The sequence below is a fragment of the Frieseomelitta varia genome, unplaced genomic scaffold (assembly GCF_011392965.1).
Source record: "Frieseomelitta varia isolate USP_RPSP 00005682 unplaced genomic scaffold, Fvar_1.2 scaffold_35, whole genome shotgun sequence".
In the NCBI taxonomy this organism is placed as follows: Eukaryota; Metazoa; Arthropoda; class Insecta; order Hymenoptera; family Apidae; genus Frieseomelitta; species Frieseomelitta varia.
The window spans coordinates 185,604-203,204 of record NW_025110090.1 but is presented as its reverse complement, the minus strand read 5'-3'; the positions used below and the strand labels follow the sequence as shown (position 1 = coordinate 203,204).

General features: G+C 39.9%; 1 protein-coding gene across 2 annotated transcripts in view; it reads left to right on the top strand.

Annotated features, from left to right (window-relative positions):
• The window catches only part of LOC122530637 (ankyrin repeat and SAM domain-containing protein 1A-like), a 105,116-nt gene extending 89,198 nt beyond the window's left edge, over positions 1 to 15,918 (top strand). Inside the window, exons 15-18 of one of the 2 annotated variants that reach the window (XR_006307062.1) lie at positions 797 to 955; positions 1,721 to 1,858; positions 2,703 to 3,491; positions 15,072 to 15,918. Coding sequence is in view for 1 of the 2 variants with exons in the window: in XM_043657759.1 (XP_043513694.1) it covers positions 797 to 955; positions 1,721 to 1,858; positions 2,703 to 3,314 (909 nt within the window). In the remaining variant the exon portion in view is untranslated. Of the gene's footprint in view, positions 1 to 796; positions 956 to 1,720; positions 1,859 to 2,702; positions 7,696 to 15,071 lie in introns of those variants that run through there. The other variant, XM_043657759.1, reaches the window with a different exon arrangement.
• The last annotated feature ends 1,683 nt before the right edge of the window (positions 15,919 to 17,601 follow it).

Genomic DNA, 17,601 nt, shown 5'->3' with positions numbered 1-17,601 from the left:
ATTACGGAACATCAGCGATTCGACATCGCCTAAGATACTTGTACGATTTTTCTAACAATTTTGCAATTTTGCAATTCGTCATCGAAGTGAATCTCAGAATCTCGAGTCTCAGTTTGCAATTAATCATCGAGATTAGAATCTCGAGAGTTTTCGTCAAAGTGAACCGCGAAGTAAAATCTCGTCGTGGTTGAGTAAAGTAGACAATACTAACAATAAGTGTATACAGTTCACTGTTATTAACACTTTATCTACCGAAAGAATCGGCTTTTTTTATGTTAACGATTATCGACCGCTGTTCGATTTTTGATGATCAACGGTTATCAGGCAAAAAGAATCCTAAACTTATAAGAATTTTTTTTTTATTAAAAAACGTTTATTTTGTGCCAATATATGCAGTATTTACATATGTACAAAGGCATAACGAGTAAATGCTTATCGGTTTGAAGTGTTCTTAGATTAGGCTCCAGCCCTGGAGCACGCGCAATCTTAAGATTAAACTTAGAATCGTGACTAGTGGGAAAAGCAAAACTCCTCAAAAACAATGTAGGGTATGTGCATCAAGAATCACAGTTTAAAGCAATATTTATAAAAAATTAGTTCATTACACGAATGTTAGTTTACAGGTAATTATGTTGAGCCTAGTAGCTCGATAAATAAGCCAAATCCGCACCGAACTGAATCGTTGGTTAAATCATCATTTCCGAACACCCAACGAGTTAAACTCGACCGTACAAATGTTACGAATAGTCTCAATTCCAGAGACATTAGGTCTTCTTTCTGTTCTAAAATCGCACAGTATCTGGGCTCCACCGTGGTGAAGGAGTTACGCGGTACCGAGTCGACGAAGAAGTCGATACAGAAGCTGAAGAAAACGTGTCGCGAGCCCAGAGTTACTCCCGACATCACGCTGGCCATCTCTTACCGCGGCGTTCGGTTTCTCAACACGATGACCAACGTAAGACTTTAACTCTCAATACGAAGAAGAACGTAGCTCACTTTAGTGATAGTACATACGTTAATCCCTCCGTGCACACTTTTAACCCCTTGCGCTGGCAACTGGTTCGCGAACCATAACGAGTGACCGAACCGTATACGATAATTCGTCGCTTTCTACTTCTTTTGAACTCGTCGGTATGACATCACTGGATAGAAATTATTGATTAGTAATAAATTTATTACTTGTTTTGTCTGGGTATGTATATTTAAATATACTTAAAACTGAGAAAATGTTGTAATTTTGGGACAAAAAAATTCTCGATGTTAACCACGTTGCAACTGATTGCGTACCATAACGAGTGACCGAACCGTATACGATAATTCGTCGCTTTCTACTTCTTTTGAACTCACGTCGGTATGACATCACTGGACAGAAATTATTAGGAAGTAATCAACTTAATTTGTTACATTTAAATATACTTGAAACTGAGAAAATGTTGCAATTTTGGGGCAAAAAATTCTCGACGTGCGTGGCACGTCGTTCCAGCGCAAGAGGTTAATAGCAAGTGGATAAGTGAATTCTTCTTTCGCAAAATTAATCGAATTTTCGTCGCGAGATTGCAATTCGGTCGATAATTTGGGAGGCAACAGTGCAGCGAGGGTATAAATAAGGAAGACAATCGCCTGCATTCGTGGAATTTGCGTTGCGCCGAAAGGGATTAACGTTGCACCGCGATACGATTAGCCTGGCTACATTTGTATTTGGAATGATGGGGATCGATAGGAGCCGATTTGCGAGCACGAAATTCGCAACATTCACTGCGCCTGCCAGGACGCCGACGATCTCACGCATTTCGCCTACATCACCAAGGACCACGCCAGTCGCACGCATTTCTGCCACGTCTTTTGCGTGCCAACCATGGTGAGTCTGCCATCATGCTTATTTCTATAATACATACCGGACCAGTGGTTCCCAACCTTTTTTTTTTGGTAGTTCATGCCCCCATCCCTGTGACACATAATTCTAGTTATTCAAAATGTGAATGTTTGACGTGGGGGGAGCTTAAAGTCTTTGCATCTCATTTTATCACGTTTCGTTCCGATCGCGTGATTCGCTTTTGTTGCGCGATGAACTTTTATCAGCCAATGCAATGAGAATGTGTCTAAATAGGGACGTTAGTCTTGTGTTTTCGGTAGTCGATCATACTGCGTCGATTTGTGGATATTGCGTCATTTCATCGTCAATAACCCTTTTGCTCCGAAGAAACGTGTATATACGTGACCGAATAATTTTTTTAAAATGTACTGTATAATAATTAAAAGTAAATTAAAAATAGAAAGTAACTTATAATGATTAGAAGTAAATTAAAAGTGAAAAGTAAATTATAATAATTTAAACGTAAATTAAAAGTAACAAGTTAATTAACAAGTAAATTTAACAAGTATATAATAGTTGAAAGAAAATTAAAAGTCGAAAAATAATTAAAAGTAAAAAGTAAATACTTTACGCATTACTCTATAATAAAATTCAATTATTACTATAATAATTCTGTGACCAAATTACAGACTTTCATTAGTATAATAAAATAATTTTCAAAGTTACAAAGTTTAGAGACAGAAACACTCACAATCGCCTTTCAATCGCTCGGAGCAAAAGGGATAATTATCAATATAACGTCACCTCCATCAAACATCTCAAATGTCTCTCCACCATCCCCGAGTCTCTTCCTCCAAGGAATCAACGAAGCGAGGAACGCGTGTTTCAGGACCAAGCGACGGAGGCGATCCTGACCCTGGGCCAGGCGTTCGAGGTGGCCTACCAAATGGCACTGCGCGACAAGCTCGGCGGTCACACGGTGCGGTCTCAGTCGGCCAATCAGCTGACCACGTTCGCGAAATCGTCCAAGGCGATGCCAGCAGTGTCGCCAGACTCCGTGCTGTTGGACGTGGGTCGCGAGTCGCTGGACCAGCCGGCGGTCATCGTTCCCATCGCGAACTCGATGAACCCGAAGCCGAAGCCCCGCTCCAAGTCGTCCATTCCGCATCCGGTCGCGGCGGCGAACCCGACGCATGACGCAAACTCCAACTCGAGTTCTCTTTCTGGCGGCACGGTGAACTGTACGAGCTCGGGCTCGAGCTCGAACCCAGCCACCAGCCCCAGCGCCAACTCGGTCAGCAGCTCCAACTCGAACGCGAGCACGAATCAATGCACGACGAAGCCGCTGGTCACGCACGGTAGGTCTCACTCGGTGAACGACATCAAAGTGAACGGGAACCAGTTGAAATTGGCGCCAGCGCCGGTCGACGACATCGGGATCGGCGTGAAAGACATGAAGCCAGGCTCCAGGGCGCCCATTGCTTTGTCCGAGGAATTGTAGAGGGACTAACGTTGACGGTGTTAGTCGTCGTCGTCGTCGTTTGGATGCTCGTCTTGAGAGATCGGCTTGAGAACGATGTCTCGTCCTTTCACGTGTACGACGGTTCTGCAGTACGACGGATTCGAAAGATTCCGTGAAAGCGAACACTGCTCGAAGAGGGAGCAGAGAAGAAGCATCGTAGGTTTCTCTTTTAATTGCGAGACCCGTCGTCGTATCTTTCGGGTAGTCGAAAGATCGCGAGAGATTTTGTAAAGTTATTTGGAGTAATTGTAAGATCCATGATTTTGGGAGTTTGGTGTTCGAGCTAGGCTTGAATCGTTCGATTTTCAAGATTGACTTTCGTAGATATTGTTGCCGCGGGAGAAGCTAGACGTTCGCGGTGTCTTTTTATCTCTCCGAATTTTTCTGATAGCATCCTAGACAGACTGGTGTTCCGGTCGTTTCGTCCCGAAACGAAAGATTTGACCGTGGCTCAGGTAAGTAAGAGATCATCGCCGAAATTCTTGACCGGCCACGGCAGACGGTGACGCTGTGATTTTCCACATCGAGGGCATTAGCGAACCGACGAGAGCTCGTCCAGGCAAGGCAAGGACAACAGCGTGCTCACGTTTTTCGCGAGCATGTGTATTTTATCGCACGTTCGCGCAGTTCAAGAAACAAAGACGAAAGAAGCAACGAATCGAACTAGATACTTTCGTCTCATGTTGGACGGTATTATTCGACTGAACCGAAGCTCTTCGTCGCGAAGCGGACGTTTTTCTGGATTACATTTTGCCAATAGGAGGAAGAGAGCGTGACTAATTCGAACAGTTACATCGACGTCTCGCCTAAAGTAATTTTAAACGAACTAGAAAAAAAAAAAAAAAACTGAAAAGAAGAAGACAAAAAAAAAATTATTAGCAAAAGAATGCGATTTTTTAAAGATTTCATTGCACACGAAGCATTATATTGCATTTAGAAACGATACATTTACACACACATAGACACACACATTCCTAGGACGAAAGGACGTTGCAGGTGAGTCGACGAAATTCGCGAATGCTCAATTTTTTGATCGCGTGCAATCAAATTTAAAAAAAAAAAAGAAAGAAAAAAATCGACTGATGAGACTCAGAGGCTGAATCGTTTTTTTTTTTTTTTTTTTTTTCACTTTGAACACCGTGGACAGCCGTGGATTGGCGTTCACGGTGGATTCGTTTCTTCCATAAAATCGTCATTATCCTCGTTTACTCCGTGTCCTCGCTCACCCAAGACTGACAGCCCCTTGTTTCGTTTTCACGTGTTTCCGCGTTTGCAGTGTAACACACGCATATATATATTACACACATACACAGATCACACGTATTCATCGTCAGAGAAAAATGGGAGAAAAGGGAAAGAGGAACGAAAGAAGCAGGTTAGCGTGTGTCTGTCATTCGACGAACCTCGTGATCTGAAGAAAAAAAAAAAAAAAAAAAAAAGGAAACGTTATACCGCGAAACAGTACCAAATATATATATATATATTATATATCTATCTATTGTATATTTCAATACTCCGCGGAGTTCCCTGAAACTCCGTTCTAAGTGTAAGTCGACTTCTGCAAGTTGACACGACTTTCGAAGAAGAACGGAGCTGAAACAAGCTTATGGGTTGTAGGCTGACCAATTCGGCTAAAAACGACTCGAACTGACGTCAACGACGATGCGTCACAGTCGAGCGTACGTACTGTATCATCGATTGAACAACGCCGTAGCACCTCACGTACGGAGCTCCGATTCCGAGAAGGGGCAGGCCTAACATACTTCGTACGTAGCTGCCGATTCGTAGTGATAGATAAACAATCGAGGAACCGAGAAATCTTGGTTCTCCTTGGGGAATGTTGGCCCGGCCACCGCATCCGGACAACATTCGCGTAGATCGATTCGCAGCGAGAAACCAAAGATTTTTGCACGTTCGTGTAGAAAGCACGCGCGACATCAACCTCGATAAATTAACGCGATATTGATCTCGATATTAAGCTGAAAGGCGAAAATGGAGTGAAGTCTCCACTCTTTATGGTGATACAAGGGAGAGGATATTGCACCAAACGTGGTGAGAGACAAGTGAAACAGGAGAAACTGCCAAATGACACACCATCATTGACACGTGGCTATACGCACACTTTGTATTTATCACGTTTAAAAAATAGTATAATAGATAGAGCCCCTGTTCGTATATATAATATATAAATATATAAATGCAGGATTTTTCAGCTCGTCGAACGAGGTTTGTGACGCAGCCGTATATCGACTTTCGACGTTCGTGAACTGTTATAGCGCAGCTGTCGTAGATTCGTAGGGAATCGAAGTATAGAGAAGCATGCTTCCTCGATCCTGCATGCGTGTCGACGAAGTTTCGAGAGACTCGCGACAGACGATCGACAGAGTGTCGATCGCAAGAGGGGTTTATTCGTGTGTTGGCTCTGGTGGCTCTGAAAAAGAGCGTGTTGTTCGATCAACGATGAAACGAGAAGCAAGTCGGATATTAAGATTGGCCAAATATAGTTGTGTGACTGGGGGAAAAAGAAAAAAAAAAAAAAAAGAAGAAAGAAAGAAAATGGACAAACGATGCTTTGAAGAGCAGGAAAATCGCGCGTATATTTCGACATGGCACTATTATTTGATATTGAGGAAACATTTTGTAGCGAATAGCCGATGAAAACGTAGTACTACGTTTTTAGAGTGCAATATTAGCGCGGGAAAATTTAAACGCTGTATAGTTGGTAGTCTTATTATATCGAACTGTAGAGTGTATTTCGACCAAAACTTTTGAAGTTTATCGGCGAGAGACGTACATACGTGTTTCGAACATTTTGACGAAATATCCTTGGCGAGAAAGCGTACCAAAAAATATGTATGCCCTTTCGTAGATTTGTACTTTCGTAAGGTTTTCCTTGCTTTCGATTTTTTTTTTTTTTTTAGAAACAATGCGTAGTAACTGACGATAATAACACGGATGATTATTTTTAATAGTCGTCTTTTTACAGCGTTTGGAACATCTTACACAGAATTTTTTTACACAGATTGTCGTAGGAGACGTTTTTCATTTTTTGTAGTCGACATAGTCGTTCCTCGTAATATACGCTAAAAAAAAAAAGAAAAGAAAAAAAAATAAACCGCATGCATTTACCAAATCTTAGAAATAACAAGATTTAACGATTCTTAAAAAAAAAAGAGAGAGAGAAAAAAAGAACATACAACAAAAGACCAGTCCATTTTTCGATTGTTTTACCTTATCACGAATCGCGTCACAAATCGTTTGAAATTTCTCAACGCGACTCGCGACTTGAAGCTTGACAACATCAACAACAATCATTTCGTCCATCAGCGAACAATACAGTTTTTGCAGTTTTGCAAAACAATGTAATCTCTCAAGTGCCAACGATGAAGCCCCCCCCCCAATTTGTATTCAATAAGCCCGGCGTCGATCGAACCGGATCAGATGTGATTTAGCGGTCAGATCGGCGAAAAAAACACACACGCGCGCACGCACAAACGCGTGCTATAAGGTGTACATAACATACATCGAACACTTGGTAGCTATTTCTTTTCTCGTTTGCTATATACTGTAAATTTACCACCCCCGTTCCACGCGTGGAAACGTTCAAAGGGGAACATCTCTCTCTGGTACACCGTTCCGTGTATGAACACGGACGCGGTAAATAGTCGCACGAGACGATACACTTCCTTCTTGCGCGCGGTGAGAACGCGGACGGATAATCTCCTGCGAAAGAGGCATCTATCATAGCGTAAACTTTCAACTATTTATATATAAAAATGAAAAGAAGCAGTAATAATTAAATAAACGTTAGCTGTATACACGCTGTACGACTATACATAGAACGAGTGGTTGGTGGTATCGGCAACCGGAGTCTTCTTCAAGGAGAACTCGTGCCAATCGCGCGAAGAAACTCATTCACGGACCAAGAGACGATTAAAACCGAGGAGAGAGCAACCCGGAGAGAGAAGAGTGAATGATGAAATGGACGCGAGGAGACGACACGTAGCTGCTGTCGTGTTTAATTGTAATAATAATAATAAGGCATTTCGGGGAAATGAAAAAAAAAGGGGGAAAGGGGAGATGCTGCTGTCGAGAGAGTGAGACTTTTAGCTCGGCCATGCCTGTTTCTCGCGGACGACGAGGTGTATGTATGCACCACCTCGTTCGTTTAGATGGAATTCAAAATAGATATCATGGCGTAACGTGTACATAGGTGTATGGTGAAACTAGAGAGCGTGGCTAACGTGGCGATCACCGTGAATCAGTTCAATGAAGTTCAACGATACCAAAGAGACGGTCGAAGCAATTTTCCTAATTGTACATTAGACGACTAAGTGTGATTAAACTGACATACTGATTATTCCTGTGGATTTTTTTCTTTTTTTTTTTTTGTTGTCTCCGTCGTTACTCACTTCCTGGGTTCAGGAAGTCATTCACGCCTTGAGAAATCCTTCCTTCAGAGTGTTCAGTTTCACCTCGCGATTTATACGGTGTAAACTTTACTTTACACCGTTCGAAGTTTCTTTAGGTTGTCACGGAATGATTTGAATTGCAGGAACGTTTCGGCGTTTCGTTTAATTTTGTAAGCTAGCAATAAAACGCAATACACGGATATCGAGAGCACAGAGTGTACATATCGATCACCTAGTCAGTTAGTCGGTAAATTTCTGAGCGTGTTTCAAGGCACGGGCAACAGAGTTCAATAAACCAGAGTTGGTGTTCTGTACATACATACACTAGATATCGACAATTTCGTCGTTCGTCAGACCACTCGCGGCGATATTATTCCGAGCCTGGAGAGCTTTTCAATTATTAAGAATTTCGTATATATTTCGCTTGTGTCTGAAAACTTCAGTACGACGGTGCATTGAAACTAGGCAGCTTCGATCCAACTTCGAATGTATGAACGATCTTCTTTCAAGGAGATGTTGATATAGTCAAAATCGTTTCTTCTTAATGTAGCGATACGTGCAGAATGGACGAGAAAGGGTGGAACAATTTAGTGTACACGCGGTATTCGTTAGAGCGATTAAAGGATTTACGTGTCTTTTAATAAAAAAGTCTCTCTCGCAGAGCAATAACATCATAAATGAAAGATAAATTGATCCATTCCCTGTGATAAACTAGATCAATTGTCAAGTAATGTCTTACTTGAATCCTTTGCCCTCGAAAACTTTTTTCGTATCTACCAGCAATTTATTTACGAACCACCACCTCAAAGACGAAATGATATAGCATTGGAAATAATCATTCAAATGATATTTAACACGATTTATTTTCTTGATTATATTTTTCTAACTCTTTGTGATATAGTTTAAATTTGAAGCAATCATCAACGTGTATCGCGAGTTTGGTAGAATAATGTACAAGCTACATAGTTTTAGTCTTTGGAAAAATCCTCCACTATCTTTTAAACTTTCGTAAAAAGCAATAAGAAGTCTAATTATGTCTCTTTAGAAATTTCTTCTTCTGAAATTCTTTTCTTCTTTTCACGTCGTTGTTACAGATTTCACTCCAAACGTCTGTTCAGATATATCATTACATCGCATCATACAACGTTAAATCTTCATTATAATGACCAGCAAATTATAAAAAAAAGAAAATCTGAGCTATTGGGTAAAATTAGGTACGATGTCCCTTCAGAAGTGACAGTCGAGTGCAAAGAGTTAACTTACTCTACAAAAATAGTTTGGATCAACTACTCAAACAACATTCAACCCCTTCGTATATTTTACTTTTAGCAAACGAAATTTATTACACTTGCACGGTAAATTATATTTTTATAACAGTGATTTATAAAATTTGTAAAACGTTCAAAGTTACACTTTTTTTTAAGTATAATGATTTGTAAAACTTTTAACGTTCGACTCGTGAAACATGTGGATGGTGGAAAAATTTGTTCGCGTTCCCTTGAGATATTTTTTAATATCTACACGTGCATACAATGTACATGTATATATATATACGCAGGGTTAGAAAAAAAATTCGGATACCGCGTTGAAAAAAATTATCAGCCAGTCCCGCAGTCAGATGGCATTATCCTACTTATCCCTCGCTTCACTTCCCCGCGTCTCTCGAATTGATCCTCTCGCGAGAGGGAGGGAAGGCGTTTTTATCACTTTAATAGAGAGTTTCGAAAGTCGTGAGAGAGAAGTCGCGTGTGTGCGCCTTGGCAGGATCGCGCTGATTAAGCGGCGCGGGAACGCGGCGTGTCATTAACGCGGCGCTTATCTCAAATCGCATCAATTTGCGAGGTGAATCGCAATCCGCGCGATCCGCGCTTCCGTTCGGAGGTTTCACGCGCGCGAGAAGAAAAAAAAAAGAAAAAAAGGGAAAGAAAACGCGCGAGTCTCGTTAGCGTCCTCCTCCTCGTCCTGTTAATTACGCGAACGTCCTAACGCTTGGCAATTATAATATCCGTCGCATTATTTAGCCGCTAGTCTCTATATTCCGTATATCGCATGATAATATTGCTATTCTAACCGATAGAAGTCGGGCGAGCTTTGATTTTTGTCGTAACTTACGTGGCTTGTGCTAACGATAATTATAGCTGTAGAATGTTGTACATACATAGGGTGGGCCAAAAGTCGCTTCCTATTGAAATAAATCCGTAACTTTGTTTATTGTATAAAAAATATATATATTTAGAGAGAGAAATAATTTTTAAAACACAATGGAAAAATCATGCTTGAATTTAGTCTTTTCTTGTGTCTTGTTGAAAAAAAAAATATATATATATATATACATATATGTGGGAATAAACTTTTGGCCCACCCAGTGGTTGCGGAGTATAAAACCGATTGGAATTCTCCAATTGAAATTTCAATCGTTCCGGCGCGTCTATTTTCGAAGCGAATTTTTAGCATCCGTTGAGACGAGAAACGAGAGAACTCGGTTTTCATTCGGTCTTCTTGATTGTATCGGGAGTTTCGGTGATAACTGTAGTTGTTGATAGCGATAACAATTACATGTGTATATGTATAAGCATGAGCACACTTTTCCTACATTTATTGTCTTCCTTTCTATTCAATGAAGTTTCGTTTCTAACGTAAGGATAAGTAACGTCAAGTATAATAATACAGAATGGGCCGAAAATCACTTCCTAATAAATCCGCAACTATTTTATTATGTTTTTTTTTAACATTTGAAAGAAATAATTCTTGAAACATAATGAAAAAAATCATGCTCGATCTTGAATTTAATTTAAAATTAAATCAGTGTTCCCTCATATTTTGGTATGGTTTTATTGAAAGAAAAAGAAAAAAAAAAAATAGACGGGAAGAAACTTTTGGCCCACCCTGTAGAATTGCTAACGCTTTCGTGTCTTTCATCTTCAATCTTTGAACTAACAGCTGGATCAACTCGTGAACTGATTCCGGTGGTTTTTATCTTTCCTAAGATCCTTGTATAGTTGTCACTATTGAGAAATCAAGTAAAATTCTTCAAATCTCTCTCTCTCTCTCTCTCTCTCTCTCTCTCTCTCTGCACACTGTAAGTTAACGATATTTTCTTCACACGATTAACAGAGCGTATTAGTCGTAAGATTCGTGTTCGTATTTTAAAGATTGCGAAGATTGTTGCGCGGCTGATCGCAAAGATGAGTCGAATCGTTGATTCCGAGACGCTTTTTCACAATATTCTCGATATTTGATATTTTAGGAGTGACTCTCCCGAGTCTCCGACGCATCGAAACTTCTCCGTTAAATGCTTTTATCAATGCGTATAACCGTCTTCATTCCCATAGCGATGTTGTTCGGTAGCTTGACCTTTTACGATTTCCGATTTGCCAAGTAATTTAAAATTACGTACCAAGTTTTATTTTTGTAAGTGTCATTATGAATCATATCGATAATATCGATCCTCGTCATTGATGGAATTACATACTACGTTACGTTCGTCACTGTCGGCGGAATCAATGGTGCATCGATGATTATCGACAGATTCGGCGTGCTGATCGATAATTATGTATAAAATTAACCGTCGTCGTTTGTAGATTCTGGTTCGTTGGTAGAATTAACAGTCATTGACGTATCGATAGTCACCGATATTCCATCGTTGTCGATAGGACAAACGCAAACGTTGCATCGATCATCATTGACGAAATCGACGTTGCCCCTCTCGCCAGTGGACTTATCTGGTGGGATCTGTGCGACGCATTAATCATCGTTGGTAGAACCAACGTCGCATCTATTATTATCAGTAGAATCAATGGTGCGTCGAGCGTAATTCGTAGAATCAACGGTGATTCTATGTTGACGAAACACATCGGTGGAATCAATGGTGTCATCGATCGCCATTGGCAAAAACGTTGGTGCATTCGCAATGACACGCCGATAGTCATTCAAGTTCCTCCATTTTCGAGATTAAACGAATTTAACCCTTTTAGTGCCGGACGACGACATACACTTTTGTGGATGTGTCAGTGTACTTTGTCGTGTTGAGGATTATAATTTAGCGAGCAGCTCGCCTAGCAATTTTAACCTCGTGCGCTGGAATGACGTGCCACGCACGTCGAGAATTTTTTCTTTTTTTTTCCTTTCTGCATTATTTTCTCAGTTTTAAGTACATTTAAGTATAACCCAGGCGAAACGAATAATAAATTTATTACTTCTTAATAATTTCTGTTCAGTGATGTCATACCGACATGAGTTCAAAAGAAGTAGAAAGCGACGAATTATCGTATATACGGTTTGGTCACTCGTTATGGTCCGTGAACGCACGTACGTTGCCAACGCAAGGGGTTAAATGTATTTGTTTGGAGCTGCTGCAACTCTTAATGCATTCACATATGCTTTGAACTCGCGAACAGACTCTTCGACCGAGGTCCAGATTGGACAGAATTCCACGCGAGTTGCTCGCGAGGAGGAATAACATTGCATCCACAATAAAATTCGCCAACAGCTCGCTAGCAATTCTAGGTTCGTTCGTTTGCAGTTTGCGGCTCTGAATATGCGTCCACGTACGCTTCGAAATCGCGAAACAGATCGTTTAATGTATCGAACGCTGTTCCCTGTTTGTTAAGCACGCTGTTCACTGTTCGTTGAACTGTCCACACAGCTGGCAAACGCATTTCGCGAGCTGCTCACCGATAACAGTGTGAACGCCGCATTATATGCTACGCATCACGGAACAATTATCCGCTTATCTCTTGAAATATAGTGGCTCTTCATTTCTTAACGAGCCTTTCTCTCAATTTCAGTCTAGTAATTTTCACTTGAAACTGAAGACTTTTATAATTTTCCTCCAATATTTATCAAATTAGGTTTCAGTTTGATTTTTATGTGGTATTTCGTTCACGATTACTTTCTTTGAGGTCGGCGTTAAAAGGGTTAAGCACAAATTGCACATTTGAAATTGCGTTTGTTGTTTTATGATACGAACAGAAACTTGTTGGCACTAGAATTAACCAAAGACTGATTGAAACGACCAATTTGTAATTCTACCTGTTGCAACACAGTGTATCCTTTGAGATTTCAACGAGTTTTCGTAAAATGTACAAATAAAAGTTTCTGTACATCATCGTACTTTCCTTTCACTTTAACGTCCTTAATAAAAAGTTCAGTCGCAGGTAGTTCTAGTGTTAATTTGCAACTGTTCGAATCACGAGACTCGTAGATTCGTTGTGAAGCAAATTATATATTGATAAGTAAGAAAGCAAGATGCGACACTTACAACAACACGATTATCGAGGTCAATTCTGCTCGCCCAGTTTTCGCAATGCACCTACCCGCGTGCTCGTTGTTCTAGCAGCTTTCGATGGACTCGTATTCGTAGAACTTCCACTTCCGAAGGAACTTCACCTTCCAAACAGTTCCGAATCTAGTTCGGGTATGACACTTTGCGTTTCGCTTTCGCGGCGATTTCGAAATTTGAAACGAGCGAGCGTTTCCGAGCATACGTGTACATATAGCGGGAGTGTGTAAAATAAAGATAAAGGTAGTTGTATCCAGACGTGTGTAACGGTAGAATTAAAGAAAAAAAAAAGAAAAAAAAAAAAAACAGCGGCGAGAAAAGCCAGAAGTGGAAAACGAATGGTTGTCGAACGAACGATCGTCGATCGTTCGACCTCTATTGTACTCGTCTTAACTCTTTTTCGCGTCGATGTTTTCTCTCCTAGTCGCTCGCGACTTCTTCTCTTATCGCCTTAGGTTAGCCTTTGTCGAGAGACTCGATCTTTACTTTGCACAGAGTATGTTGCATCAATCGCCACGCGTCGACTGCCACGTCGAGACTTAAAGAAAGAAAGGGAAAAGAGAATCAATGGACAAGCCACGGTATGATAGGTGGAAAAAAAAGTTGTGTTGGCGATTCGATCGTGAAAACGACGTGGCTGCCGACGACATCGAGTAATACAATTATGCACAAGATGTCTATTAACGTACGAATTTGTAGATACTGCGACCAGCGGATTGAACTTTCGTTTCGCCACGCGATGTAACGATTTGTTAAATCAATGATTTCGTAACGAGCTTCTTTAACGAGTTCTTTCAATTTAGATTTAATGTTGCGTAGACTGCGTTGCACACATGTACGTATACGTTTTTCCAATCCGACTCGGCGAACGCTGGAGATTCGAAATCTTAGCGCCACTTTGAACCTTTTGTCACTGTGTACCTTTGTTTTAATAAACGTTATTTAGATATATATATATGTATACCTATATACTAAGTTATGTTAAAAGTGATTGAACATCGAACAGACACGCGTGGCAGGCGTATTTCCCTATTACCTCACGAATCGATTGTAAACGATTGTCCTCGCTACTTTGTATACTGTGCTGTTACCTTTTACTCTAGTTACCAATCGTTCGGCTTCTCTAGTAGAGAGCCAGACATTTTTTAATTCTCGCGCGTCTTTCTGTGTATGTCTATATTCGTATAACCGCTAATTCGGTAATTGTTCGCGCTGTTCGACATCAGTCTCGTTCGCGTGCGTGTACGCCCTCGTTCGCGAAAGATTTGTGACTTTGTGATCTTTAGTTTCCAACGTACATCCCCCGCTCGAAAGTCAATGATAGAACGATATAATATAGACAACGATACTTTGTCGAATGTTGGTACACAGTGGACCAAGTGCAGAAAGTATCCGTACACTTGATGAAAAATTGTCGATGCTTGCAACATCGTGAGAAGAAATTTACAATAAATTATAAGGGATCTTCTATAAAGATCTTTGATCTTTAAGATTACGATGGATTTAGTTGTGAAATGAATCTTTCAGCGTGCAAAAATTTCCGAGAGAACGAGTATCGCTGCTTGCCCTCTTCAAAACGATGTAAAAAACCATCTTTGGAAGAAACGAACTCGGTACTTCGGAAATTTTACAAGTTGTCACGCTGGAAAATGAATCTAGATGGATGCACTGGATACTTTCTGTGTCCACTGTACATTGTCACTTCGTAGATTTGAGTTTAAATTTGGCAAGGAATTGTCGAAAAGTATACTATTTTATCATGTATATCGTATTATCAATTTCTCTGTTTTTTTTTCTCCCTTGCAATTAATCGATTAATCAGCTCGCTAGAAAGTATCTTGAGACTTTCGAGCGAAACCGAGCGAAAAACCGAGTCGAATTTGATCGTTCGCTTATTTTTACCCTTAGAATAATTTTCGATGGGTGAGATTTTCACCGCAATATCGATTATACGTGGAAATAATAATTCCTAAAGTTTTCGAGATAATTTTTATATTTACAAAATTCGATTTAGTCGGCGGTTGAAAATAATAATTTCCAGAGGTTCTAACGATCCTCCCAATTGTTTCCAAAGTTTCGTAAATTTTGCACACAGCGAACGAGAAGCGTGCACGTGAACGACGAGAATACTTGCGAGCACTGACGTTTCGACAGAGACGGAGAAGCGGAATCCCGTGGGGTATCCGAATTTTTTCACGGTTCAAGCGACGGGAACCGATTCTCGAAAAACGAAAGGCAGTTGGACTATGCATTCCGGTCCAGCTATTCGGATGGATCCTTTCTCTCCCTTCTGCGCGGCGCTCGCATGGCTGTCGATTTCGAAACAATGCCGCTTGTCGAGCGACGCGAACGAATTACTGTTTCCGAGACGTTACTATCAATTTTCCCCGCGTTACACACTGTCCGCCCCATTTTTTTTCTTTTTTTTCACTCGTCCTATGGACAGCAGAAAAAAATCGAAAGAGAAGGGAGAAATGGAACAAAAAAAAAAAAAAAAAAAACAAAAAAAAGAAAATTGTTGAAAAGGAGAAAAAGAAGGAACAGGACAGAGAGAGGACAAGAAAAAAGAAAAATGTGGAACAGCGCTTGATCGTCGTGGAATTCGAGAGGTGACTCGTAGTGATAATAAAAAAGAGATGTGTAGATGTTGTGTTCGCTGACGAATCTCTCTCGTGGTCGATGCTTTTCGTTTTTCTTCGTGATAATGACGGAACAACGCGTAGGGGAGTGGCGAGGGGGGGGAGAATTTTCGAAAGGGAAGATCTCCCCTTTCCTCGGAGAATCCGGCGGTCGAAAAGACCGAATGCTTGAAACGCATCGACGACGAGGACAAATGTTCGCGATGCGTGATGACTGTGCAAAAAGAACGTACAAATTGAAAAGAAATAGAGAAAAAAAGAAAAAGAAGGAGGATAACGGAGTGAGTGATCAGTGTCTTTTGAAATCAAAAGAGAGACAGAGTACGTGTACGAAAGCTATTTGCCGAGAATGCCATAATATAAACGCGCTATTTTGTACCGAGCAGCCTGATTAGACGCAAAAAATGAAAAAGAAAAAAAAGTAATAATAATAATACTTCCTACGTTCTTGGACACATTATATTTATCATTGTTCATGTTTATTAGAATGATATATATATGAAACAGAGATTATTCCCTGGATATATATATATAACGCCTTGAAAGAATAAAACGGATAATTTACGGGAGAATCGTGTGTCGTTTTTCCAATATCCTATCTTTCCTTTCGTTTTAGTTTTAATTATTTTTCAATTATTTATCACTAGCAATGGTGTTTGAAATACAGTAACGAGAAGAATATCAGAACTGATCGAGTAAAGTTTTTACAGAAAATTACGTCGTTGGTTCAATGAATCGCCGACTACGCGAGTTGCAGGAAAATGAATTTTTCTTCCCCAATGAATTATAATTCCAACGAAAAATAATTCATGGCGACGATACGTTACGATTAAGTGTGCAGTGGACCAAATTCTTGAATATTAAGCGACAGTAGTGAGCACCAATTATTCGTGGCAAATCAAACTACGATTCGCATGAAAGAGATTTCGCGTAAAATGGACTGTCGCGAGGACAATTCAAATGGTTTTCAACTCGAGAATGTCCACGATCAACGATAAAATTTTATCTTCGAACAACCGGCGATTCAATTCTGCAATTTCTTCATTATTCATTCATTCATATTCATATTACGTCTCCTCGTCGCTTTTCGTGTTGACTTTACTTTCAGCTAAAAGATAAAAAGAATTATTCTTTGTCGTTTTATTTGTGCAGCGAGTATTCCAAGTAAAAAAAGTATTTTCAAATCACTATGTATGTTCTTAAGAATATTCATCGTATATTGTTAGAAAAAATTAGTACATAAATATATAAATTTTCGGGAAAACACACTACTGATTGACTGAAGTGAATTAAAATTAACTGAAGTATATCATTCAAGTATTTAAACAACTGTATCGCGTTATATCAAAGAGCCTCGATCCATTCTTTAATAAACTTGGCTAGATAGATATTAATTTCCTACTAAACGTATTTCCCATCCGATATCTCATATCCTATCACGTTCATTTTCCACTACTAACATTTTCATTCCATATTCCATATTTTATAAACTTTGTCTAATATTCTACGTGTCGTATAAAATTAATCTTCATTCTATATTCCACCTCCCATACTGCTCGTCGTGTCTCCTTTACTTTATAAAAGTTTTTACTATATTCTTTACGCCACATTCTGTATAAAACTTTGCACTTTGTCTTCGTTTTCCTATATATCGCCAATTTTCCATCACCTTGTTCTTTCAAGGTAAGGATTAACTTTCTCCAAACGAAATCTCCTATCTTGCAAAATGAAATTTGCAGCTCGCAGATTTCTCGTAAAGGCAATTTGCAGTATAGTCCAAAATTTGATATTTTACGAATTGTATCTTGTTGCCACGCGAATCTCTCACAAAGCTGATTTGTAGGCTCGTTTGAAATTTTCTCACGCTTTGTAGAAAACAAATTTGGATAATGAAATTTTGTGGGCTACAAGATTCATTTCGTGAGGTAGGAAAT